This window comes from Trichosurus vulpecula, chromosome 5 (genome assembly GCF_011100635.1).
Source record: "Trichosurus vulpecula isolate mTriVul1 chromosome 5, mTriVul1.pri, whole genome shotgun sequence".
In the NCBI taxonomy this organism is placed as follows: Eukaryota; Metazoa; Chordata; class Mammalia; order Diprotodontia; family Phalangeridae; genus Trichosurus; species Trichosurus vulpecula.
The window spans coordinates 1,077,639-1,104,450 of record NC_050577.1 but is presented as its reverse complement, the minus strand read 5'-3'; the positions used below and the strand labels follow the sequence as shown (position 1 = coordinate 1,104,450).

Genomic DNA, 26,812 nt, shown 5'->3' with positions numbered 1-26,812 from the left:
GCTCCAGCACAAAGGATCAGGGACTAAGGAGAAGGTCTGAGCAGTGAAGCCTCCCTCATACCTGGGTGCCTCACACCCCAGGCCACAACTTCTGGCTGGACAGGGAGCAAGTCCCCTTCCACTAAAGAGATTTCAGACAGTGAGACACCTGCATGTTCAATGAGACCAGCCCAGGGTGATGTTAAATTCTACTTTAGTTACCTGAATGGTTGGCAGGGATCTATTTCAGTTTATAAACAAATCGATCCTTAGAAACCTTGGGGCACAGACTGATGCTTTTTTCAGATTAAGGGAATTTTTCAATGGAAAGATTCCTCTTCACCCCCAAAGAGTATTTTCCCACTAAGGCAGCAGAAATCTGTCTTAATGGGTTAAAAAATCGTAAGATCCCTTAGTTCAAATCCCTACAGGAACAATGTCAGCAGATCTTCAGCTTCCTTTACTGGTTCAGCTGTACCCGGTGTTTCCTGATCCATGAGGAAACAAAGCACCAAACTTTTCCCACTTATGGAGGGTATGTGACAAGGTCCAGTTCCCTGTGAAACTCCTAGGCCCTCCCATCTATCCTCCAAAACCGTGAAGACGCTGGCAGGGGTGGGGAACCTGCGGCCTCGAGACCACATGTGGCCCTCTAGGTCCTCAAGTGAAGCCCTTTGATTGGGCATCGGCATGGGGGTAGAGGGTGGTGCCCATAGGCTTAGTGGACAGAGGAATACTGGACAGCCTAGTGTAGGCTGGGGCAGCCCCCTTTGGGGGCCGTCTCTGGACACACTGTGGCTTGGGGCTGAGGGAAGTACTGGACGGCCACGCCTGCTGCGCCATGACTCTGGAACCACAGAAATTGTTCAGAATATTTTATTGGCGTTTCTGGGGTCACGTTCAGGAACCACGAACTTCTGCCAGGCTCTGCTAGCTTGAACGGCATGTGCGTCCACGCCCCAGATACCCCTGAAATATTGGTGAGGAACTTGAAGATAATTGGCATTCAACTCCTCCGATCCCTTCAGGCCTCCTCACTCCGCTGTGCGTTTTCAGCACACCTGGCACACGTAATAAGGAGTCAGAGCTGGAGGAACTCTGCGGAGGCAGCGAGACCGGGCGGGGTGCTCATTACGCCCATGCTTTAGGGTCGTTTATTTTGATGCCTTCAAGCAGCTACGTTCCATACAGCGCTCGAGTGCGCACGCACATACACCCCGGCCCCTCCCCCCCCCCCCCACGTACACACACCCGCAATAAATAAGGAGCAGCGAGGGGCGGGAAGCACATTCCTAAGGCGTCCCCAAGGACCTCGCCCCGGGCGGGCGCAGCGCGCCGCAGCCGCACACGATCCTTCCCACTCGGCTCCCGGGAGCTCCGGGTGGATCCCGGCTCCTAGCTCTTAAACACGGCAACCATAAAATCCATAAAGGTTTAGTTTCCCTTTTCCCGGCTTTTGACTTGGGAGACATAAATATAAAGTCTAGGAATGCTCTGGCTGGTCTAGGCTCACGAGGCGCGGGGTGGGCGGATGCTTTAATGAATGCAGGGAGCACGCGAAGCAAGCCACAGTAACACCAGATCCACGGAGGACACGGGGAGACTCCCCAAAGGCAGACGCCCTGCCCTGCGGGAGAATGGGCGTGCGCCCACCGCCGGCGAGGCAGCCCGGGCCGGCCCGGCTCTTCTCTAGGCAGCCAGTTCCGCGGCCCCTTCCTCCTCGCTGTCCGCTCTGTTGGCTCGGATCTCCACCAGGGTCCGAGCAAACCGGGTCCATTCATCGTTATGAGGAACAGCGAGCTGGGGGGAAAAAGATATGTGGGAATTTTAAAAGGGGGGCAAGTAAGATGTCTTCTCCACCAGGACCCCTGGCAGGCTAGTCTGACGCCGCAGCCCAGGAGGTCAGCGGACCTCGGGCTCCTTGGGCTCAGCAGCTTTTCCATCTGCCCGTGTCTATAATGTATGGGGCACGTTCCGGGTAGGAATTTTTAAATGAATGAGGCGCACCTTCTCTAAAACTTCATAGGACACTGTGTGTGTCACCCTAGAGACCATTGTCCTACCCCCTAGCCTCAGGATGGCTCGGCGTCTCATTGTCCAAGTCACCGTCAGGCTGGTGCTAGCTCCCTACCTCGGGCACCAACCTGACCTTGGTAGTGGACCTGGGGCCATACCGGCCCTTCTCTCTCCAGCCTCCATCTATTGATCGATGGACTCAGGATTCTGACGGAAGCTCCACAAGGTTAGGAACCCTGCTCTTTCAGCTCAGCTCGGTCCATTATGGTTATTTCTGATACATACATAAGGCAAAAGTAAAAAGAGGCTTATAGGAAATCACCTGCATCAAAATAGCTTCCTCTATGCGCAATTCCAAGGAGGGGGGGTAGGGGGGAGGGAGAGAGGGAGAGAGAGATGAACGTAAATTACCCGTGTAAATTCTTGCGGGCTGTTTTAAGGACTATGATATTTCCCTTGACAGAATCCAAAAAGATTTTATGCAAGTGTTTGGAACAGAAAAGCAAGTTATTTGGGAATGGGAACCAGGAATGAATGGTAGGCTGGCCTGATGCCTTTAATGCCCTTTCAGTGGAAGCCTGCCCTCTGCTCATTTCAGAGGTCTGGCTACAGGTGCTCCCCAGCCGCCATCCGCACTCTGAGCCTTGTCTCTATAAAGAAGGCAGCTCTTTTATGAAAAACCCCAACTTTTCATTCCCTGGCCTGAGATTAGCTCTCTGAAGGGTCGAGGAATGACTATTGTGTTTTTTCTTCCCACCAGCAGCTCCTCAAGGCTGGACATGAGCAAACCCCAGCAGAGTCCACACTGGCACCTACATTCTAGCAACAAAGTCATCTCCAAAATAATTCTGGAAGTGCTAGGCAGGAGGACTGTAAGCACTTGTGTTTTAGAATGTAACCAGGGAGTGGCAAAAATAACCCACCAAACAACCAAGCATGGTGTTCAGTGTGTAGAGTTTTTCTTTGGCCAAACACTTACCTGGGTCATGGCAACTAGGCACGGTCTCCCTGTTTCAGGTTCACTGTCGTATTGAATGACATGGCGGCTCCTCTCCTCGGCCATTTCTCTGTACTGAATGCTAGCCCCATTTCCCACAATTCTTCATTTTTCTCTTCAATTTGGGAAAATACTGCACTCAGGAAATGAGGCCCCAGAAGTGAATAGTTGAAAAAAAAGGGCTGACAGAAAGCATATGTAGAAAAGGGCTGATACCATATTTCTGTGCAAAAGTAGGTCTCCCCCCAAACAACTAAAATCTAAAACCTAGGCCTGAGGAGGGGAGCCCAGACCGCCCACAACTACTGAAGCTCAGTCCTGACAACGTGCTCAGAACCTGCAGGCTCAGTGTCTGCAGCTTCCCAGCCCCCACCCCCACCACACACATGGGGTGGCTGAGAACAGGTAAGCCTGCCAGTCTGGAAGGCTGGGCATCTCTCCTCTGAGAGCAGTCATGTTCCGACAGCCCGGCACTCAGTGGGTAGGGGGGTCCACGTTACCCTCGCAACACACACCTGAAATTAGGCATAGAAATGACTCTCCATGAGGACAAAGGACCCAGAAAGGTCACTGTACAGGCACTGTTGGGACCATCAATAAAGCATTTATTAACCACTTCCTGTGTTCCAGGCATTGTGCTAAGATGCATGGATGTAGAAAGAACAAACCAATGCAGAAAGCAGTGGAATTGGGAGGGCACTAGAGTTTTCTGCCGAAGGTGGGGGGTGATCAGATTCATTGAGTCAGTGGTAAGAAGGGGGTCCTATCCAGATGTGGAGACCAGGCAGGAGTGCAGAGGTGTGGATATTAGAGACAAAGTTAAAGGGCACTTATTACAATCAGGTGTGAGTGGGTGTATAAAAGATGTCAGGTTGAATATTGCCCACACTAGGGAAAAGGAGCATAGTTAGCTTTTAAAAGTGAATTTGATAAACTTCAAATGTTTGGTCTAAAACAGCCTTTGCCACTGGGTGACATTTTACTCCTGACAATCTAAGCTTCTAGTTCAGGGGGTAAGTGAGGAGGGAGTCATGATATCTTCCCAATAGGAGATAGAGGGCCATCCACAGCTACTGCTGATGCTGCCCTCCCACCAAAAAAGTCGTTGCTTCTTAGCGTGCCCCCCCACCCCAACATGCCTGGGAGCCACCCACGCTGGGAGGCTGACTCTCATCTTGGGCTTTGCTCACTTTCTCCTTCCTAACAAACCCTCCTCTCTACTCCCCTCCCACAATAGAATCAATTGAAACCTAAATCTCATGCTGGTTCAGTGTGGATATTTCTAGAGATACCATCCAGCCTTCTGATCTGTAAAATATTTGTTACTAGCCTTCTCTGATGAGACGAACACTTTCAGAATCTGACATGAGCAAACTGTGGGCAAAACAAGTCTCACTGTGGCAGCAAATGTGGATTCACAGCCGTTTCAGAGGCCAGAAAAATGCAGTTCTGTTTGCCTGGGAGGACTGTCTTACAAAGGGAGGACCATCTCCCTCTTCTTTCTGTGGTAGAGTCCATTTTACAGATGAGGAAAATGAGGCAGACAGAGGTCAAGCGACTTGCCTAGGGTCGCACAGACTGGATTTGAATCTAGGTCTTCCTGATTCCTCTACCATTTTATCACCATCTGCCTGACACTGCCCGTGTCTGAGTAATGCTTCTCCTCATCTCCAGCTTTCCAAATAATTTAGTGCTGGCAGAGGATTTGAAGGGCATTGTGTTAATGACAGTAAACATATTTCCATTTCAGAAAAAGTTTTCCATCTAAGCAGCCAGTGCCACCCCGTCCCTCAATGAGTGAGGAAAAGCAGCAGCCTGTTGGATTCCTGGTGCCATGTTGGCCAGTGCCACAGAGGGAGGGAGACCCCTGCTGGAGGGGTGAGATCAGGCACATCAAGAAGCTGTCTCTCCTCATTTCTTTTACTTCTTCGAGGTTTATGCAAGTGAAGTCACAGAATGTCATGGCTGGGAAGAAGCTTAGGAAACTGAGCCAGAGAGGGGAAGGGCAGAACTAGCTCATCTGACAGAGTTAGTTCTAGAACCCAGGTCTCTGGAGGGAGAGAGGGCAAAAGGGACATCTCCTTCCATTATGAAACTGAACTCTCTCATACCTTGCCCTGCCCTTGACAGGAGTGCCGGGCTTCAGGCTCCTGAAGATGCAGCCAGGAAGGGCTAAGGGAATCCAAGAACACACCATGGCCTGGCCAAAATGGTACCCCAAGTGCTAAAGCTTGGGAGAAGGGTGGCCAAAAGGGTGGCTGACATGTTTGGGGAAAGGGGAAAGATGAAAGCCGGGAGAGGGCCTTAGCCTGGGGTGGGGGGAAGGCTGCATTGCCCAGGCCAAGGCACAGCTGAAGGCTCAATGACCATGCTGTCAGAGCTCCCTGCTAAACAGAAGGACTTTGACATGGCTCTGTGTAATTCAGCACAGACATGGCAGGTCCCCAAGGTAAGTAAGGAGAGCACTTGGCATCGAGAGCTGAGGATGAGGCCTGGCGAGGTGTGACATCCAGGTGCCTTCCTCCCTCCTCCTCTTCCTCCTTTTTCTCCTTTTCCTCCTCCTTCTTCCCTTGCTTCCTCACTCTTCTCTCCTACAGAATCCACCTCTGGAGATCTCAGTGGATCACAAATTCAGGACTAGAAGGCAACCCAGAGATCATCTAGGACATGGCAGGCCATGATAGGGCTTTGTGTCTCTTGGCCAGAGGGTCCTGGCCCTCAGGGAGATGCCATTCTACTACTGGGCAGATTCCTCATGTATATGGATTAGGGCAAGGTGACCACCCAGGTTGGGCTAGGAAGGGAGGCCACTTCAGCAAGGACTTAACCCATTTGCTAACTGAGTGGCTGACTGAGCTTGAAGATAAAGATTCCAAAAGTTGCAGCGAGTGGAGATTTGGCCTCATCAGGTGAATGTACGAATGGGAGCGGCCATAGCAAACTTAGAGATTAGCCAGAAGTCTGTTTGGACTGGAAGCCACCGGGCATGAGTCTGGGAAGGGGGATACCATAGAGGAACATGGCGTCTCAGAAGGTCTGTGTGCAGACACACTGGAGGGATGGGTGGTGGGTCTTTTATAACTAAGACTCTCCAGAAATGGGTGTGGCTTCTGGTGGTCTTTTCAATACAACTGGAGATAAGGCATTCCACGGGAGGAGGGTCTTCACTATTAAAACTGAGAGCAGTCCTCCTTTCCCCCGGTCTTTCCCAAAGGATTCCCGGATTTTCCATGTGGTCAGGTGGCCACAGGAATAGTGAAGTGAAAATTCATGCAGACCCATGTCGTGAAGGGCCAGCCACCTCGGGAGGACCCTCCTCCGGGTCCCTTTGGAGACTTTCTCGTGACCTTGACCTTCCCTGCACAAAGCTCTCCTCTTTGAGAAGGTCCATTGTAAGAGATGGATAGATAGATATGTGTTCATGTGTATGTCAGTATATGTACACACATGTATGTATGCAGAACTCTGAACACATATGCACACAAACATGTATGTCCACATAGGTATTGTGAATATATACAGATACAGTATAATGTGTACACATACACATGTCCACGTACACGCAGTGTGTAAATGTATGACCCTCCCACAGGATGCTCTTCCAGAAGCCTCCTCATGTGTCAGTCTGGAGGCTTTCTCCCACCCTTACTGATTACTGCACAAAGCCCTCCTCTCAGAGAAGATCCCGTGGAAGAGAAAGAAATATGTCCATAAATATACATATACAAATATACGCAGATATGCTTCTCTTCTTTTGCTTTGGCGAGCTTGGGGTAGTAAGAATCAACTTTTTAAAACATCTTGCTAAGACGAGAAAAGCATTCGCATCATTTCAGAAAGACTTCCTGGCTTGTGAGACAAAATGAAACGGCTCAGCCTCTGCCCACATTGTGTGCCCCCCTTCCCACTGTAACAGAGTGATTTATAATGATCGGGCTGCAGGACAATTTTGGGAACCAAGCCCACCACCCGGGCTGCCACACCCTACCCATGCTTGGCCCAGGGAGGTCCCAGGAGTGACCATGGCGTTAGCTTGGCGTCTGTCTGTCTGTAAGATCAACATGCAAAGACTTCTCACCAACAAAGGCCAGTGTGGAAATCAGGCTGGTGATCAGGCCTCGGCCATTAGGGAGGTAGTGGCTGAGCTCAAATACACACACAGGATCAGAAGGAAGTTGGTGTCTAGAGGTTGCCCCCCTGTCCCCCCCATACACATATTACCACACATATGTATGCACATACCTACACACAGATATACATACCACCACACACCTAATACACACAGATACATGTACACCCCCACATCAGCATGCATACATTTGCCACCACACATGCATGCTGCATACACGCATGCACATCACCACGCATGGATACATACACACACACTATGCACAACCACACACACTACATACAACCACACACACTACACACACACATGCCACCACACATACATGCTAGATGTACATACACATATCACACACATACACACATACATACACACAGAGTACACAGAAACCCAGCAAAGTGGAAGTCACACAACGGAGGTGCCACTGAGCCTGCTCTCCTCGCCCCCCTCACTGCCTTATACTGCTCCTCTCAGGGGTCTCTGACCCCATTAACAATGGGGATGCTCTTGGCCAGAAGTCTGGGACCCAAATGCTGCTCCCACAGGCTTGAGCCAGAGTTCCGGCCCTTAGCACCCAGCTGCCCAGAAGCCTTACTCAGAAGGGACCAAGCTCTCTTTCTGGGGGCCTCTCCTTGGCAGCTGAGTGATTCCCAGGGAGAACATCCCATCCCCAGGGCCATGGAACAGAAGATGCTCCTGCTTCTTTGGCTGTGGGATGGTTGAAGATTAGCTTCTCCCAGAGCAGAGCAAGGGAGGACAGAGGAAGACAGAGGAAGACAGGCCAGGGGATGCCTGGGAAGCACGGGGCCAAATACCAGAGAGTTGGATGAACTCTAAATGAAAACCCTGCTTCTCTGTCCTCCTCCCTTCATGTGATGGGCCTTCTTGGACCCTACCCTCTCAGGGTGTGAGAAAAGCCACCAGCCAGATTAAGGGATGGGCAGCCGGGTGGTGGGGGGCAGGCTCCCAGGCCTAGCTCTGCACCATCCTGCAGGCTGGGGCTTTTTCCTGGGATTCTCCGGGGCAAGCCCACAGTCCCTGCAGAGGAGAGAGCAGGATGGAAATGCCAGAAGGTGGCTTCCTCATAAAGGAAGACCCATTCTGCCTCTTCCCTTCCTGGTGGCTTTCTCTGCCGAGAGCCAGGAAGGAACAGCCGGGAGGCTGCAGGGAGAACAGCAGACCAGCTGAGTGCAGAGGCAGACCTCTCTCCTTTCCAGCTTCCTTCCACCCAAGTTCCTAGCAACCGCTGCCTGGATGCTGTTTTTGCCAGCACGGAAATCTGCGTGCTAAACACCTTGAAAACATTTACCAGGTAATAAAAGGAATGTGGTTCCCTCCCACGGTGTGTTTGGGCAGAAGGGAGCTGTTTTCTAACGGACTCCATACGGCACCCGGCATTAAGTGTCCAACAGAAGCCCCCGCGTGGCCATGGCTCTCTTGGTGGGGGGCGGATAGCTCCCCACTGTGGCGCAGGCCTGGCGTTAACCTGAATTAGGCTAGGGGACGAGCTCTAGGTGCCCTGAAGCCTGCCAGCAGGCGGGGTAGGGGCCACCAGGCAATCTCAAGCGGCAACACGGGCTTCCTTTCACTAGCCACTATGGAGCAAAGTCAAACAGCCCTGGTGGAATTATCCAGCTCAGCTTACCAGTGTAAACAGTCAGCCTAGGTTTTCCAAGGTATCCAATGGAGCTCTCTAGAGGGTGACCCAGACCACCATCACCAGGGAGGCAGCTTAGCGTGATGGACAGGGTTTTGGACCCAGAGTTGGGAAGACCCTAGTTCAAATTTGAGCGCCAGTTTGTACTAGCTGTGTGACCCCAGTTAAGTCACTTTACTGCTGTCTGACACAGTTTCCTCATGTGTAAAAGCTGCTGGTTCCCTCCCGTTGCTATTTCCCATGAATATATGGAGACCAGACCAGTGAAGAGACCTCCCTGGTGAGGCTCCCCCATCCCTCCTGTCTCAGCAGGTCCAGACTTGTCCTCTTCCCTCCCAGCCTCCCATAGCCACATGAAGCACTTGTGGGCCTTATCCTGGTTAGCTGTTAGAGAAGAGTGAGGAGGCCCCAGGTCACATCCCTCTGGTTCCCAGGCCTAAGCTGCTTGGGTGTAAACTCTAACATAAGTCTGTAACTCAGGACTTTCTAAAAAAAAAATTCCTTTTAAACTAAGAATTCCCCTGAACTCGCCATCATTCAAATGTTATTCAGATGCCGTGAAAGACAGAGAGCTTCCTGCCAGTGACTACTTCTGCTGCCCCTGGTCCCGGAATGGAAACAAGGCAGCCATCATCCATTTACGTGTTTCTCTTTCAAAGTCCAAGGTACATGCTTAGGCAGATGCACACTCACAAGAGATAGAGACCCGTGGCACCATGTCAACATTTAAGAAACAAATAAAATTCAACTTTTGGATCCAACTCACAAAACTCTCTGTCGATGACACTCTTGGGCTCTGGCCATTCTTCTGACCCTCTAAAGTTTTAGGGTTCCACCTAAGCTATTATTTTCTAACAAAAAATTCAACAATTTTGTATTTCCAAAAGGAAACATAGATCCCATTCTAGTCAAGGACTCACTCCTAGCTGAAACAAAGATCCCAAACTGAAACAGGCAGAGGTACAGGATAAGACAAAGCTGAAGAACAGCCCCCAGTGAGGTTCCTGATGCCAAGCCGAGTATTGGAGAGCACCCCCTGTCACTGATGACACATGAGCGCTGGTAAATTTGGCAAATTGCTGCTCACATCACCTTGGGTTGAACAAAACTGGAGAGCAGGTTTCTTTCCCCTCCTTAATCAGCTACCGTGGATTATGCACAAATCATGAATATTTTTTAATCAATATGGAAAGAGGCAAAACTCGCTCAAAGCCTCACGTTATTCCTATAGGTCTGTTTTCACTAGCTCTCACAAGCAAACGATAAAATTGTATCTAAATTGGCATATTATTTATGCAATAATTAAGCCAATCAATTATTGTAAGTGGGTAAGCACCAAAATAAAAAGTTCTTCTACTAAGAGATTAAGAATAACGCAAATAAGAATTTACTATCTATTTCAAAATACTTTTTCTGGGAGAACGAAATTCTAATCCATTCATTTTGCTGAAATAAATTATTTTAAATATTCACAACTTCTCCTGACTTGTACTGTGAATGTATTAAGCAGATTATTTCAGGGTGATTTATTTCAAGATTATAAACATTAGACATTAGCATGCCCAAATATACGCATACATGTGCTTATGTGAACGCTCACATGGACCCTTCTGTGGTTCCCCCAGACCTGGAGGATAATGCAACAATTCTGCCAGAGATCCTGACATTTTACATGAACAGTGGCAAACACCTCCACATTCAGCAACACCCAGACTTTGCACGGGTTTCCCATTTTCAGCCAGATGTTTGGCATCGCTCAACACAGAAGGCATAAATCTCTCTCTTCTCTTGGTAAAATCAGAGGAAATGTCTGGCCTTGGCTAACAAGATAACGTTGTTTATCCACTGAAAAATAAACCAATACTTGTCTGAAGGCCTGAACGAATCCCCACAACGTGAGGCCGTGCCGCCGAGGCTAATGAGAAACACCCGGGTCTCAAATGATAATGCCGGCCAGCTCGGGGCTGAGTGCTGGGCACCCCCCACCGAGGCTCCTGGAGCTTCGAGATTTTATCGCCCAAGTAATAAGCCTCGGGTAATGCCCTTCATAAAACACAGGAATTAAGTTGACTGATTTCAAACCAGGGTATTTTTTTCATTAAAGAACTCTATTTGGTTTACCTTAAAAGCCCATTTTCGGTGGAGAGAAACAAAAAACTCATGTAATGATTTGTGTGCCCAGAGCAGGAATTGGTGACTGCTCGTGGGAGAAGGGACCCAGGCATTCAGCCTTTCTGGGGCTTCTCTCCTGCTCCAGGAATCTACACTGGAACCGGGATTCCCTGCTCCTTCGTGGAATCCCTGCCCATCACTTGCCTGTGACCCTTCGGTTGGGGCCAATGGACTTTTTAGTCACTTCTTAAAGCGAACGGTCACCCTGTTTTCCTTTTGGAATTTCAAAGATATTTTTATCCTAATTTTTTATTTGGCCTTTTGAAGTATTTTTGAGCAAACATTTCAAAAGTGGTGTTGTAGCAAAAATCCTTTATCACCTAAAAACAAGCATTTTCGCTTTTCCTAGAAACCTTCTTCCAAAATGCTTGTGCTACACATAAAGGAATCATGAACAAATCTCCAGCTGTAGTTGCTATCAGCCGGGTTCTGAACACTCATAGCAAACACGCAATTAGAAGAGAAAAAACCCCACGGAGATGCCCATTTTCCTAAGTAGTCAGTGAATGGAATATTCAGCGAATGAAGCTTGGATAATCATAAGCTACATTCACCCCTGTGTAGCTTGGGGTCCCCATCATATTTCTCCTACTTTAGTTCATATCAAACTAGCGTTAGACTTTTATCATTCGACTACAGTAAAAATGGCCTTTTTGGTATCTCAAGAAGAAAGCCTGCCCTGATAGCCAGCCCCTTCCAGAGGTAGGGGAGATCTGCCTTTTCACCTTGCAGCAGAGAGCAGGAATATGGATGTCCACAGTATTTACCACCTGCCTGCCCTGATGGCCCCAGTCCTCCCTGAGGCAGCCAAAGAGAAGAGAAGGCTGAGGATGGGGGGAGGGCTGAGTGGGAACCACCTAGCCCTGGACACAGCTCTGTGGGCCTTGCTCATCCCTAAGGAAGCAGGGGCTAGCCAGGCTTTCTTGCAAATTCAGTAAAGTGTTTGCACAGTGTTGCAAAATCTGTCTGTATCAAACAACTATCCCTGCCGTCCCACCGTCATCCCAGCCTTGGTCTGCCCAGCAAGGCTGGTTTTATTTATAGTAAATTATGGCTTGTTATCTTCCCCATGAACCAGTTAACTGCATGAAATCATAGGACTCTGAAACAAACGTTTTATTCTATATTTTAGAAGGAAAAGGTCCCACACAGACCTGACCTAAAAGCCAGACTCCCACAAACCCCGTGCAACCCCTGAGACTGGTGAAGGGAGTTCCAGAAAGAAGCATGCTGAGCATGGGCAGTGGTGCCCACCCAGTCTCCCACTACTCACATGAATTGAATTCACACTCCTTCCAGTCCAGTGATCGGAGCCAAGCACCCGCCCTGGGAAGACAGGGGCTAGCTGCCTCATGAAGAGATACAGCCAAGGGTCTGAAGCTCCACAGAGAAACCAGTGTGAAGACCCAGCCAACTGTATGGCCTACCTGAGAACACTAGCTTTGGGTAGGACTTACGTTTCTAAGCCAAGGTCATGCTGGAGGTGCTGGCTCTGCTGGGCTCAGGGAGGGAGCTCATGAGTTAATCCATCCAGGCTCGTGACCAGTTGCATCAGGGAGGTTGGATCTGAGCCCGGGCCCCAGTGTCTAGAAGTCCCTTTGGACTCACTAGAGAAGGGCCCTCAGTGGGACTCTCTAGGGCAGGCCCCTTCTCACCTGAGGGGTGGGTCAGAAGTATCATCTGGAGTACCCCTTTTACTTCTTAGAAATGGGCAGAAAGCAGGAGAAATCCTACCTCTCTTCACCCGGGTGGGGTGGAGATTTTCCACAAGTTATGTTGTTCTCCGGCAAGTAAAATTACAATGTGCCAGTGACCAAATTCAGTGGTTCCATATCACAGCTCTAACTAACTCTGGGCTATTCTCAGTGATCCTTCAGGGTGTTCTCAATCAGATAAATCCGGTTATTTTTTTTTTGTGAAAGAACCCCTAAATGGTGGGCACTGGAAAGGCCATCAAATGCCAGCTAATAACTCTGTGTCCCACAAAAAAAGAATGTGGTCACCCTTACCCATCTTCCCCCAAAGGGAGCCTAATGTCTGGTATGGATTCCAGAAAGGAGCCTTGAGCACCCACCTTTTTGCTTCTGTAGGGGTCCCTCTGGAATTTCTGCTCACCAAAAGCCAGACAAACCCAGACCATAAAAGCGGAGACTTTCTAGTTCTCAGTCCCGGCCATTTCATCCTGTCTTTTTTCCTGAATTGATTGGGCAAATTATTGAATCTATCACATTCTCACTGAGATAGACTTAGCCAAGGAGTTCCCTTCCTTCCAAGGGGATCCAACCATAATAGGTCAGCTTGGTTGAGGAGTGGGGCTGGGGGGGTGCAACGATCCTACTCTCTCTGCCTTAGTCCGATCATCCTAGCCATGGCGCACCACCCCCTGCCCCCCCCCCCACATAGTTGGCCTCTGTGTAGATCCCTGGGGCCCTGACTACTCTTTCTAGCAGCTAGGATTTTTTCAGAGAGCCTTGGGAGGTTTGGGCCCCCACCTCCAGGTGAACAAAGAGAAGAGAGAAAGCCATTTCACAGAATAAAAGAAATAAACCAGAGGGCCCCAGACAACACTCCAGGAAACAGTTTCCTAAATAACACATGTAGACCCCCTTCACCTAGGACTCTGTATTGAAGCCTTCCTGAGCTCTGTGTTTCTTTGAATGAGGACTCTGTTCAATGACAGGTCTGTCCTGATTTGGATTGGGGGTGCTTCCAGAACAGGACAGCAAGCTTGGAAAATCACACTAAATTCTGGGTTATGTGTATGTGTATGAGGTGGGGGCGGGGGGGAAGAGTTAATTGTTTGGCCTATTGTGTAGCAGGTATTTTTCCATAGCCTGTCTAGACAGCAGACAATAGATGAAACCAGCCCGTGGCTGCCGACATTTCTAGAGACTGTAATGTCACTTAGAAAATAAGTTGAATAATTTGAAAATAGAAGCCAGCCTGGCCTGCCAACATCATGGTGGAAACCTGAGTAGAACCATTCCTGACAATTCAGAAGGGACAATGGCCGGTGGGCCTGGCCAGCACCCCCAAGAGGAGTTACCTTTTCTTTCCCTTCCCTCTTCCAATTCTTGCCACAGAACTAGATCAGAAAGTCACTGTGTGAGGGAACATGCATCCTCCAAAGCCTAGCACACCACAGACAGGGTTGGCAGCCCCCACCTCACCCCAATAGAGAAAGACTGTTAGCACAAGGTGCAGTTTCAACCAGCCACCATGAAAATCAAAAGGAGGGAAATGACCGAGGATCATTTATTCCTGCATAAAGAGGCAAAAACCTGTCCCTGCACCCACACCAGAAGGAGGTGACTTAGGGGTCCAGTGTGTAAGGAATGAGCAGCTCATAGATTCTTACTGAGGGGGTGGGCTGGAGGGAGGGAGGATGGCATTTTCTGTCAGAGCAGATGTTCATAAAATGAATCATTCACCAAACTTAAAACCCTTTCTCAGTCTTCTGGATGACCAAGTGCCGAGCCCTGAAGGGCAGCCAAGCTCCGTCACAGGAGCATTTACTATTCCTAGGGTGCCCTCTCTCCAAGTCATTGAAGAGCTTGGGGATCACAAGATGGCTCACATGGAAGCTTTCCTCATCCTTATCAATCCAAATAGATCACTTGTCCCCACCCCAGCTGCCCCCCCACCCCCACCACTCCCCAGCAGGCACTGGTCCTGCACATGCTGCTCAGGTGATCTATGGAACAGCTGCCCAGCTCCACCCTGCACAGCCAAAGCCCAGGAGCCTACTGGAGACCCCATTGGACTGGGCTGGGCCCCAGGCTCCCCTTCTCCCAATGCCACAGGGGCCACCCAACAGTGCCTGCATGACCCCATCGGCCCAGCACACTTTTGACAGATACCATGAGACTCTCTTCCTTCTCCTCTCTCCATAAGTTTTTCAGATCTAGGCCTCCTTTCTGCATGGGAAACAGCCCCCTTGTCTTCATTCCTATCATGCCCAGGTAATGATCCTACCTTTGTACGGCTTTCCTCTAAGAAACCCTCAGCCTCTTTCTGGGTGACCCCATTGTCAGGACTTTGAATCCCCAATGTTAGTGTCCCTAGACAGACGTGACCCTCAGTGCTTCCATTTAAAAGGACAAGAAGCCTGTGAGCCACAAGAGCCACCAGGGAAAGCCCAGGGAAGCATGTGGCACTCGTGTGTCTGACTGAAGACAAAGAGTTGATTTTTCCACAGACCATCCCCATTAAAAGTTTGTCTTCATGGAAGCCGGCACCAAACTCCTCAATGAGACCTCATTCTTCCAAGCCTGTCCCTGTTGGGAGGTCAGGAGCCTTCCGCAGGGAGAGAGATGTGAAGCACAGTGACGGCTGCACTTTACAACGCAGTAACAGAGACACATCACTGGGATCGTTAAGCAGCATCCTTTGAGGGGAGACCTCGTGCCCTGCCCAGGAGGTGGCCAGATTCCCACAGAAGGCCATGCAGAAACACTCCCCAGGGGCCTTCCAGGCCAGCACCGCCTGCCCGTGGCACCAGCCCCTCACAGGCCAGAACCCTGTCTCTGAACTATGCCCTTGAGTAGAGGAGGAAAGACATAGTTACCTCTCCCACATCGTAGATCCAGATGCGGCCTTCGGAATCCCCCACGGCCACCTCCTTGCCAGTATGGGCCCAGCGGACACGGTTGAGGGCAGAGGCCCCCTCCACAGCTACACTAGCCGTTGGGACCTGCCAAGGAAGGGAGACAAAGTTCAAATCTCTGAATCTGCCCTCCAGGGTCTGTCTGGAAGAGCGCCCCACCCTTTCCAATATTGACACAGGGGTGGGGGTGGGGTGGGGGGTGGGGTGGGGGTGGGGTGGGGGGGCGGGGGAGGGCTTGCAAATTGTTCTTCAGTCCCACTCTCTCTCTCTGTCTCTCTCACACACGCTCACTCACGTACTTACAGAAGCACATACACAGATGCATGAGCACACACATGTTTACATGCAAACATGAGTATACAATACACACTAGCACGTTAATGCACATACACACACACACACCCGGGGACATGGCCCCCATATATTCACAGATGCACTGGAGCACCCCCATCCCTTCACTCCGATTTTCCAGTTGATGCTAGCCCCCCAAAGCATGCTTCCAAAGAGCACAGCAGCATGTGGGTCAGGGGAAGTCAGGGTTTCAGAAATTACAGCAGATTTAGGTTGCTACTGGAGGATTTAAGGTCAAAGGAGAATTCATCTAAGAAATCCATTTGCGTTTCCTGTCAAATCACGTTTGGGTAGGGGGGAGCCGAAGGCAAAGGGAGCACTGGGGAGCACCCCCGCCCCTCCTAGCCAGCATGGTCCCCACGGGCCGGGGCCACACTTCCATGGCCGCCCATGTGGAAGGAAAACTCCACCTTGCTTTAGCTAGCAAGTTTCAGGGCTGCAGCCTGCTCCAGCCCGGGGCTGCTGGGAGGGAGACCTAAAGGCTTTGGGATCTCCAAGCTGAGTTTCCTTGGGGGGCCCAGGGACTGCCGGGGTTGCCTCTTCAGCAGCTGACAGCATTAGTCAATAGCACCAAATACCAGCAGAAAGCCCGTGTTTGCAAAGAAATGTTCGAGAGAATGGGGAAAAACAGTGCCTGGGTTCACCCCAGCCCACTCTAGGATCTAGGACCTGACCATGAAGCCAATAGCTTGGATTGGGCTAAAAAGCCTCATGGGCTATCATGTTATTCTGCAAAATAAAACCACAAAGACTTAGCCCAAGCTTGTTTTTAAAGGCACAATGATTCACCAAAAAGGCAGCCTGGGGTGGTGGGGAGAGAGCTGGGCTCAAGCCCAGCCTCTGACCCAGACTGGCCTCGGGACCTGGAGAGTCATTGGACTTCTCAGTGTGGGGACCCACCTACCTCGGGAATGAGGCACTGGGAATTCGGGATACCAAGGAAGTCATATCACAGGTCCAAGGGAAAGTTTTTGTGGCTTTCTTTGTTTTTTGAGGTTTTGTGATCTGGGGCAACTCTCTGTGAGGGGCAATGGGAGGGATACTGGGAAAAATGATGTAAAAACAAAAGCTATCAGTAAAAAGGATTTCTCTTAAAAAAAAACCAAACCAAAGAATAAAGCAGCAGCCATGGGGTGGGCACACTCCACTCTTTTTTAAAAGAAAGGAGAGCCCCTTCCGCTTGAGGGAGCCTGAGGTTTCCCCGGGGCGTCACTGGACAGCCAGGGCACTCTGCTCCTGCCCGGCCTTTCAGGAATGGCCTCAAAGGCAGCCCCACCGCTTGGAACGATTGTTTTCAATCTATGGGGCCTACTGCAAGCTTTATGTGCTGACTCGTCCACACCTGACCAGGGGCAAATTTTCGGAGGCCCAGTCTCCACCCGCCCGGGCCTCAAGACTGCTCCAGGCCTGACTCGGTCGGGAATGAGAGCAACGGCGCAAACAGCAGGCCCTCTGACAACGAAGTCCTTTCCAACAATTGCTGGTTTTTAAACCCAGCACGTTCTTATTTTCCAAGATCCTACAGCTGTCTGTTAGAAGGAGAGGGCCGAGGGCCTGGGGCGGCCAGCACCTTTTCCCTACTCGTTTTTTTTTTTTTATTGCTTCCCCTAGAATTTCCCAGAGCCATCTTTGCCAAGACCCGGAGCATTTAATTACAAACAACAGGTTTGGAATTTTAGGCAAAATCTATGCGCTAAACAAAGGGGACCGTGGAAAGCGACCAAATGTGGCCGGGAAACCTCGGGAGCGCCCTGGCTCCGGGCGGGGTGGGGTTGCAGCGGGAGGGGAGCACCGTGTGCTGGGGGGGGGGGGATTAATCCAGAGTTTGGCCGGGGGTCAGAAGGTCATGGAGTTGGACACATGCGTGAGTGTGACCGTGTGCGTGTAACTGCTTCGTCCTCATCCGAGCTCCAGCCAGCGCACCCCTTTGGCGAGGGAGGACGGGCTGAGTCCCGCGCTTTCAGTCCCGGGCCAGCTGTGGCTGCTGCTTGACTGGGGGCGGGAGGGATGGGGAGACACATTGAGCGGTCCCCCCTGGAGCCCAGAGAAAGTGAAGGGGAGAGGGCGTGGCTTCTCGAGAAGTTGTATCTCTGCTCCCCACCCCCCCCCGCCCCCGCAACAGCTTTCTAACAATCGTCGAAACTGTTAAATCGGGCACCCCTCTAACCAGCCGAGGACTGGGCTATGCAGGGCAGAGGGGCTCTCTCCGCGGAGCCAACCTCAAGGCTCCTTGGGCCACACCTTTGGGAGACGACTGCCGCCCGGCGGCCCGGCTGGTCCTGACTCGGACTAGCCCCCCAGCTAGAGGGAGCTGGCTAATTAAAAGGGCTGAGCCGCTTCCTGGCCTCAGGACTTCAAAGGCCCCTTTGCTGGGCGAGTTGCGCCCGCCCCACCCCCTTTCCTCCTCCCTCTCCCCTTCCTCCTCTTTCTCCTCCTTCCTCCCTTCTCCTCCCCCCACGCCCTCCCTCCCTCTTTTCCTCCTCCTCCTCCTCCTCCTCCTCCTCCTCCTCCTCCTCCTCCTCCTCCTCCTCCTTTCTCCTGCTCACCTGTTCTATTATAGCAGCTTCAGCCTGGGCCAGGGGCAACGAGGCCCTTTGCCCTTGACCTTGAAGGCTTCTGACAGCCCAGGTCCAGGCTGGTCTACACTCGCTGACCAAGAGGGAGGGGGTGAGAGGTGGGGGAGGCAGCCGAGCATCCTAGAGAGGCCAGGCTGCCTTGGTCCTGGAGCGCTCTCCTCCCCAAAGCCTGCCTCTGCTCCCCGCTGTTCCCGCTAGCCCCAGGCGGCCTGCCTAGCCAGTAGTGGGGTGGAGAGGTGTCCTCTAGCTTCCGGGGAGAGCGGAGAGCGAGGGGGTGCTGTTCCCTCTACCCCCCCCCCCCCAGCGTCCCTTCCCCTCCCGTCCCGCAAGGCCTTGGGGGCGGCTCTGACCTCAGTGTCGCTGTTCAGGTCCCACAGATCCAAGCGACCCATGCCGTCCACGCAGGCGAAGAGCGCGGGGTGCGCAGGGGACCACATGACGTCGTAGACATAGTCGGCGTTGTCCTCAAAGGAGTAGAGAGCCCGGTTGTGCTGTGGAAGGGCGGAGACAGAGGTGGGGGTGCTGGTAGGGTGGGGTGGGGCGGTGGGGCAGACGGGAGGGGAGCGGGGAGCGCCCGGGGACTCGCTCTCCGACGCACATAGCCACACATAAGCGCACAGAGGGGCATACACACACAGAGTGACAGATAGTGTGACACACTCATCCACCCGGGCACACCCACCCGGGCACACACACGGGCACCCCCTCCCCCCCAGACTCGCTGGCGCTGGCGCCGCCCCGGGCCCCCAGACGGTCTGGACGAGTCTAATTAAAAACTTTGCACGTTTACAAAGCGCCATAAAACTTCCCGAGATGAAAGTCCTGGCCGGGCCCGCGGGGGGTGGGGTGGTGGTGGGGGGCGTTCAGGCGGGGTGGGGGGAGATGGTGGGGACCGGGGCTTAATGTGCCCAGGAGCAAGCCAGCGAGACACCAGAGGAGGGACCGAGGGAGGGATGGGAAAGGGTGCCGAGCGGGGGTGGGGGGAGGCAGAGAGAGGGCTAATGGGGATTTGGGGTGGGGGGATGTCACTGGGGGGAGGGGGCCAGTGCTTGGGAAGGCAGAGTCAGAGAGGAGCGCTAGGGCACCTGGGGGACCAGGAGGATGAGGGAGGGCCGTGGGCTCCAGGTTGGAGGCATTCCTGTGGGCACCCCCCCTCCCCCAGCAGGGCTGGACTAGGCAAGGATCCTCTCCGGATCCCTCGAGTTGGAGAAGGCGGGAGGCGCCTGCCCCCCAGCGGCCATGCGAGGCTCCTGCTCCTCTGACTGGAGCAGCTCGGTGAAATAGGGAGGGGGGAAGGAAGGAGAGAGGGGGCTCCCCCGAGCCCGGAAGCTGGCCAAGGCGGCCTCCCCGAGGCCCCGGGTCCCGCGCCGACCTCTGTCTTGGGTTCCTTCTGCCATCCCTGTCCCCCCACCCCACCCCAGGCCTTGGGCATTTCCAGACCCACTAGCCAGCAGTCAGAAGAGGTTTTCCAACGCCTTTTCAGGGCACCTCTGGGCCCCGCTGCCCAGCCCAGCCTGCGGTCCCCTCAGAGGCAGGAGGGAAACGGCCCAGCTTGCCAGAGTAATTGGACCGCATGCATTATTCATCCCGCGCCGCCCGCCTCCGAGGCAGCCGCGTGCCGTCTAATTTCTGCATAATGACTTTACTAATCCCTGATCAATTAATGGAAAATGAAATTTAAATGATAATGAAAACCCCAGAGAGAAAAGAAATTAAGTCTTCTCTCGGGTGACAGAGAGCTAAACAATAGGGTCTTCCCTGGGCTGGGAGCAGCCAGCCGCCTCCTTCTCCCGCTCAGAAAGTTGGCCCGTCAGGGGCCCCGAGCTCTGCTCCCAGTGACCATAGATTCGCCCAGACTAGGACCGTTGCGCCGGCCCGGCCCGGCTTGCTACAACCTTGTTCTCCTCCGGGAGACCCCTACAGCTGGAGAGGAGGCAGGAGACCTGGAAGCCAGTTCCGACTGCAGGGAAGCCTGCCGGCAGGGCACACAAAGCACCCAGAACTTGGGGTTCCCCTGCGACCTGGACTCTGACTCACCTAATAGGATTGCTTAACACGAATCATTGTCTTACCCAGGCTCAAGGACTGGAGCAACTTACAGGAGCCTGAGGGAATAAGGTGTCACAGAATTCAGTGATGGAGGTCTCTGGTCTCACCATACTGAACAGGCTAATTTCTTTATGGTCGATGCACACCTATCCCCAACGATCTCTTAATCACCAAATCCAATGGCCTTTTCCAAGTCCTTCCCCTTTCTGACCTCGCTGAAACCTCTTGGGGATTCTCACGGCTCTCAAGGTTCTCCTCCTACCTCTCTGACCACTCCTTCTCGGTCTCCTTTGCTGGCTCTTCAGCCTGATCTTTCCACTAACATTGGAGTCCTCCAGTGCTGGGTCTTGGCTTCTCTTCTCTTCTCCCGTGTGGCTTCACTCAGCATGCCTGTGGTCTACAACTGGCCTCCAGCTCTCTCTTGAGCTGCAGTCCTGAATCACCAACTGCCTCTTAGAATCCATCTTGGATGCCTTGTTGGATTCCAGGCTTGACATGTCCAGCACTACCTCCTCATCTCTCTTCCCTCTTCCCACCTTCACTCCTACTTTCCAAGACCACAACCTCCTTGTTTGTCATCCTTCATTCCTCACTCTGCACAAGCCACACACTCCAATCGATCCATGAATCTGGTCCTTTTTGTCTCCAGGATATGTCTCCTACCTACCCCCCTCTCTCCACTCAACTCCCACTACCCTCCCCATCACCCCATGCCTCAAGTCTCTCCCCACCCCAGTCCAGCCCTATCTAGCTGCCAAGTTGATCTTCCTAAAGGGTAGGGCCCTGACCACATCATACACACCCCCACTCAGTAAATTCCAGGGTCTTCCTTTCCCCTTCAGGACCAAATACAAAAAGATGGTATTGAAAGCTCATCATAACCTGCCCCCATGTGGCCTTCCAGGCTTCTTGGGCTCCCTTCTTGGCCAGTCTTCAGACCCTCCCACCCCACACACCCTCCAGGCTCTTGGCCTTTGCACTTGGAATGCTCTCTCTTCTCACTTTGCACTCTTGGTTCCCTAACTCTTTCCCTCCCAGCTCCTTCCCCCTTCCCCTCTGAGAGGACTTCCCACTTACATGGTACATGACTTGTATTACCTAGCGTGTTGTCTCCCTTATTCAACTGTGAGCTCCTTGAGCTGGAATAACAACTGGACTGGAATAACAACCATAACCAGACTATGTGCCAGGCACTTTATACACATTCTCTCACTTGATCCTCAAAACAGCTTAAGGAAACCAAGGCAGAAATTAACTAGTAAATGTCTAAGGCTAGTTTTGCACTCAGGTCTTCCTGCCTCCAGACACAGCTCTGTGCCTGCCTGTGCCTGGATTAGAGAGAGGGAGCTCCAGTCACTGCATTTCAGCCTGCCTCAGTTTCCCCATCCATAAAGTGGGGGCAATAGCTTGGGTGTTGTGAGGATCCAACGAGAGCATGATTGTAAGGTGGCTGGCACATAAGGGAATCCATGTGAATGAGCTCTATCATGATTACTGTTGAGGCGAGCCGACCAGCAGGCTGAGGTGACGGCTCTGCATCCAGGGCAGCTGTGCCAGCTTTCTCTTTTTCCATCACTTTGACATCGCCACTTTCTGGCCTCCCTGCCTTCCCTCAAGGTCCAGCCCAAATCCCACCTTCTCCAGGAAGCCTTCTGGGATCACCCTTCATGCCAGAGCTGTCCACTGCTGCCACCCTCCAATTTCTCCTGTCTGATTGGGGCCCATCCGACGTATTTAGAGTCCTTTGCTTGTGATTTCTCCCCACATTAGATCTGGAGCTTCTGAAGGTCAGAGACTGTCTTTTACCTTTCTTTATATCCTCGGTGCCTAACCCAAAGCCTGGCACATAGTGGGTGCTTAATCGATGCTCGGTGACTCACCAAATGCCGGGTACCTACATCTCCCATAACTGAGATCATTCAGCTCCTGCATTAAATCGGGGACAAGCTGCTCATAACCCCAAGGGTCAGCAAAGCTGTCTGAGCTGGTCAGGCTGTGTTCCTTGGTGGCGCACCCCAGTGGTTGATGCTCCACCAGCCTCTGACCTGGCCACAGCAGAGCCTGCAGACTTGGGCCATGCGCTGTTGCTTGGATCATATGCATTTTCCCAGAGAGATTTTCTGCATTTATTATTTTGCATTTCCTCCACAGGCAGCAAGTTTGCCCTAAATGACAAGCTTAATCCATTGAGATTGTAAAGTAATTAAGATTTTAAAAGTTATATCTGCAGTGTACATGATCGGCCAGACTAAGATGCAGTCCCCTCCCCTCTCCCACCCGTTCTTGACCTGAGCCCTAGCCTCTTCTGGGCCCCTCCTCCTGCTGCTGCTTTGGGAACCTGGACATCTGGCCAGTGGGGGATGGACAGAGTCTCCCTGTGGTCCTAAGGAAGGCCTAGTGTGATGTCTGCACCACACTGTGGGAGGCATGGAAGCTTCTCAAGTGTAGATATTTGTGTTCCAAGATGTTCAGTGTCTTCTGGAAACAAACCTCAGGAGGGCTCCTCAACGCTTTACCCAAGATTGGGTGTTTTTCAAAACAGTCTAAGGTGACAGGCAATATGGGGCAAATGCTGTTGTGACCCTGTGAGATGCCCTGCTGATGATCCAGGATCAGGGAAGGAGAGAGGGCGCGCCATCTTCCTTTGGCACAGTAAGGACACCCACAGCACCCCTCTCTGCTGCCAAGGAGGACAAGCCATTCATATCACACCAATGAGGCATCCTGGGTAGCCCCTGCTCAGCTCATGTGATGGACAGAGTCACCTTAATGGTGTGGGCTGAGACCACCCTTCCAGACTGGGCTCTGCCCTTGGCTGGTCGGACCAGCTTGGTTCAATGAGATGGTGGAACAGGGCAGCATCTGGACATTTCCAGGGGCCTTTATGGCCTGCCAGCTTTCTGCTGTATTTGAGAATATAGCAAGATTGTTCTCATTCCACAGATATGGCAGCGTGAATATTCCAGGGCCTCCCACACCAGTTGGGCTATGGAAAACAGCAGCATTTCTGTCTGGGCCTGGAGGCCAAGACATGTAGCTTTAAAAGGGTATCTTGTGGAAAGGTGGTCAGAGCCCCTTTCTCCTTCTCCTCCTCATCCTCCTGCTCCTCTTCCCCCCAGCCAGCTGAGGTCCCTTCCAGAGAACAGACCTTTTTGGATTTTCCCCTTAAAATCCTTCTATCTCTTAGACTCCTTGGGCAGGCCTGGAGGGTGGAGTCCTGAAGGCCAGAGAGCACGCAGAGTGTTAGGAATTCAGACCCTGTCCCAGACACAGCAACCCACCACAGACCTGCCCAGAGGCTGGCTTGGGCTCCAAGGGGCTCGTTTCAAAAGCAGATGTAGAAATAAATGCTTCCTTTCCTTTCTGTGGGGTGAGGGAAACAGCTACAGTCGCTTTTGGCTTTCCTTGTGGACAGAAAAAGAAGGCTCCCTCAGAAAAGGACGATGCCCAACAGCCAGGGCATAACCACTGAGCAGCTGGCCTTTGGAACTGCCATTTGGCATTTCTGTCAGCCAGCAAATGTGGATGGGAGGAAGACTGACACCATGGGGTGGAGGGGAGAGAGACAGAGAGGGGGGCCAGGGAGAGAGAGGTGGGGGAAGAGAGAAGGACAAGAAAGAAAGAGAAGAAAGGGGTAGGAGAGAGACAGAGAGGAGGGGCAGGGTGAGAGATACAGAGAGACACAGAGAAAGAAAGATAGAGATGGGGGGTCAGGGAGAGAAAGAGAGAGAAACAGAGACAGAGAGAGGGACAAGAAGCACAGTCAGAGAAGAAAGGGGAAGGGAGAGACAGAGACAAAGAGGAGGGGCAGGGAGAGAGATACAGAGAGACACAAAGAGAGAGAAAGAGATAGGGGGTCAGGAAGAGAAAGACAGGGAGAGAGAGACAGAGAGAGAGGGAGGGGAGAGAGGAACGAGAAGGACAGACAAAGAAAAAAGGGGAAGGGAGAGACAGAGACAGAGAGGAGGGTCAGGAAGACATACAGGGAGATACATAGAGAGAGAGAGAGAGGTGGAAATGGGGGGGCAGGGAGAGAAAGAGAGACAGGGAGAGACAGGGATACAGAGACAGAGAGAGAAGGAGAGAGAGGGAGAGAGAAGGACAAGAAGGACAGATAGAAAAGAAAGGGGAAGGGGAGAGACAGGACAGAGAGGAGCAGCAGGAGAGAGAGAGAGAGAGAGAGAGAGAGAGAGAGAGAGAGAGAGAGAGAGAGAGAGAGAAGGAGAGAAGACAAAGAGAGAGAGAGAGAGAGTAGAAGCGAAGCAGAGATGGGGGAGAGAGACACAGAGAAGGAGTGAAAAGGACAAGAGAGACTGAAGCTTTGGGGTCCCTCAGAACAATTTCTGTAGCACCAAGAAGGAGATGGAGGCCCAGAAGGCTGGCCTTGGAGGCCTCTTGTCCTGACCAGGGGGCCTCTACTTCTGGCACCTGCTGAGGCTGTCCATTCCCCTTCAATTTCTGGGAAGGCTGCTTCCTTATGAGGGAAGTGGAGCCTCAATTCACCTTCAGATGAGGAGAACAAGGAGAATCCCTCTTGGACACACCTGCTGCCCCCTTCTTCCCACCCCCCATTCCCACCCCGACACACCCAGTCTTTTTTTCTCCAAGCTAAACAAGGTTCTCCAATGCCATGGACTCCAGGCCCTTCTTCATCCTGGTAGCATTCCTCCCTAAAATGCTCCCCCACCCCGTTCCAGGGCTAAGTTCAAGCCTCCATAAGAGCAAGATCTGGCCATGACCCAGGACAGAGAGATCCCCAGAAGCACCACTTGTATCTGTGCACTTCGGTCCCATAAGCTTTCTGGACTTCTCATAAAGCACCATTGATCCCTCGAGCTGCCGATGTGAGAGGAGGGAGGAATCCTTAAGCCTCCACCCTGGTCTCCCTTTCCTGGACGCTCCATGTTAAGAAGGACATTGCTAAAGTGGAGTGGGGCAGAGGAAGGCAGGCAGGCCTAGGGCCCACAGTCTGTATCATGAAGGGTGGCTGGAGACCTGGCTGGCTCAAGAGAGGAGGTGACAGTTACCTTGGAGCATCTGCAGACCTGCCAGTGGAGGGCAGAAGCAAGAGCAGGGGGAGGGCTGGGGGACACCTGGAGAGCGCCAGGGTTAGGCTTGAGGTCGGACCTTCTTCACCCTTGGAGCTGCCCGGAGAGGGAGGGCCTGCCTTGGGGCGCTCAACTTTTTTCTTGGTTTTCTCCAAGCAGGTAAGATAAGTCTGTTTTGTATCTACTTCTCTGGGTACTTGTTTTACTAGGCAGAAAGGAAGCCCCATTGAGGGCAGGGGCTGCTTCCCTCTTAGCTTTGAATCCCCAGGGTAGAACTCAGCTCTGGGCACATAGTAGGTTCTTCACAAAGGCATGCTGCTGGATTGCCACGGATCACTCAGGAACACATTTCTTGAAGGAAAAGTGTCTTCCCCAATTCATGCGGGTCCCATTGCCCACCTCCTGGACCTTGTGAGGGGGTGCAGACAGCCTGGACCTATGGTGTCCTTGGGTCTGTCGCAGATGCAGCAGGGAGGGGCCATGGGGAGTTCAGGCCGCCCAGGCCTCCCTCAGGGGACTTTCTTCCAGCCGCCGCTTCCCTAAGCACACGCTGGAACCCACATAAAAGGTTGTCTTCTCTCCAGATTTCTGTTTCCCCTGACGCTTCGCTTATTTGCATGGGAGAAGCCTCCTTAATCCAGGAGGCGCCGAAGAGAAAGAAGTTAATTATCTCTATCAAAGAATGTATCCTATTAAACAGGCTTTGACTGGTGTTGGCCCTGTAAAGCTGGGGAATGGGCTGGGGGCCCGCTCAGCCCAGGGGTCTGCCATCAGCTGCCTTGAGCCCAAGCCTGAGCTCCCTCCAGGCCCAGGCCTGCCCCCCGTGTCTCTGGCCAGCCACCCGGGCCGAGGGAGAGTGGGCTGTTCCCCGTGGCATGTCCAGCACAGTCCTGAGGCTGGCACTGGGTGCCCAGGGGCCCCTCCTCGAAGAGTCTGCCCCAGGCCACCTCCTCTGTAGTCTAGACCTGGTGCCTCCCAGAATGCTGCCCAAGATCTGGTCAGCAGTCAAACAGCCCTTGTGGTCACTCCAGGTATTGCAGATGCTCGTACCCACCACCTCCATTTCCCTGTTTGGTGAGTGTAGGGATGGTGGGGGGAAGGGAATCTTCTATTCTATTTCTTTAGACATCAGGGTGGTCCATGACTCCTAGCCAAGCAAAATATTGGTGTGAAAAAGATGGGCCTTTGCTTCATAGAAGTACTTGGGGTCCTGAAAAGTCCTGAGCCTTTCACCC

At 52.3% G+C, this 26,812-nt stretch overlaps 1 protein-coding gene across 4 annotated transcripts in view; it reads right to left on the bottom strand.

The window, feature by feature from the left end:
• Window positions 1–1,235: 1,235 nt before the first annotated feature.
• The window catches only part of DYNC1I1 (dynein cytoplasmic 1 intermediate chain 1), a 132,248-nt gene continuing 106,671 nt past the window's right edge, over window positions 1,236–26,812 (bottom strand). For all 4 annotated transcript variants that reach the window (XM_036759877.1, XM_036759879.1, XM_036759878.1 and 1 more), the window contains 3 exons: window positions 18,831–18,971; window positions 15,515–15,640; window positions 1,236–1,779 (listed from right to left, as the gene is read on the bottom strand). In XM_036759877.1, coding sequence (XP_036615772.1) covers window positions 1,669–1,779; window positions 15,515–15,640; window positions 18,831–18,971 — 378 coding nt within the window. In that variant the 3' untranslated portion in view covers window positions 1,236–1,668. The remainder of the gene's footprint in view (window positions 1,780–15,514; window positions 15,641–18,830; window positions 18,972–26,812) is intronic.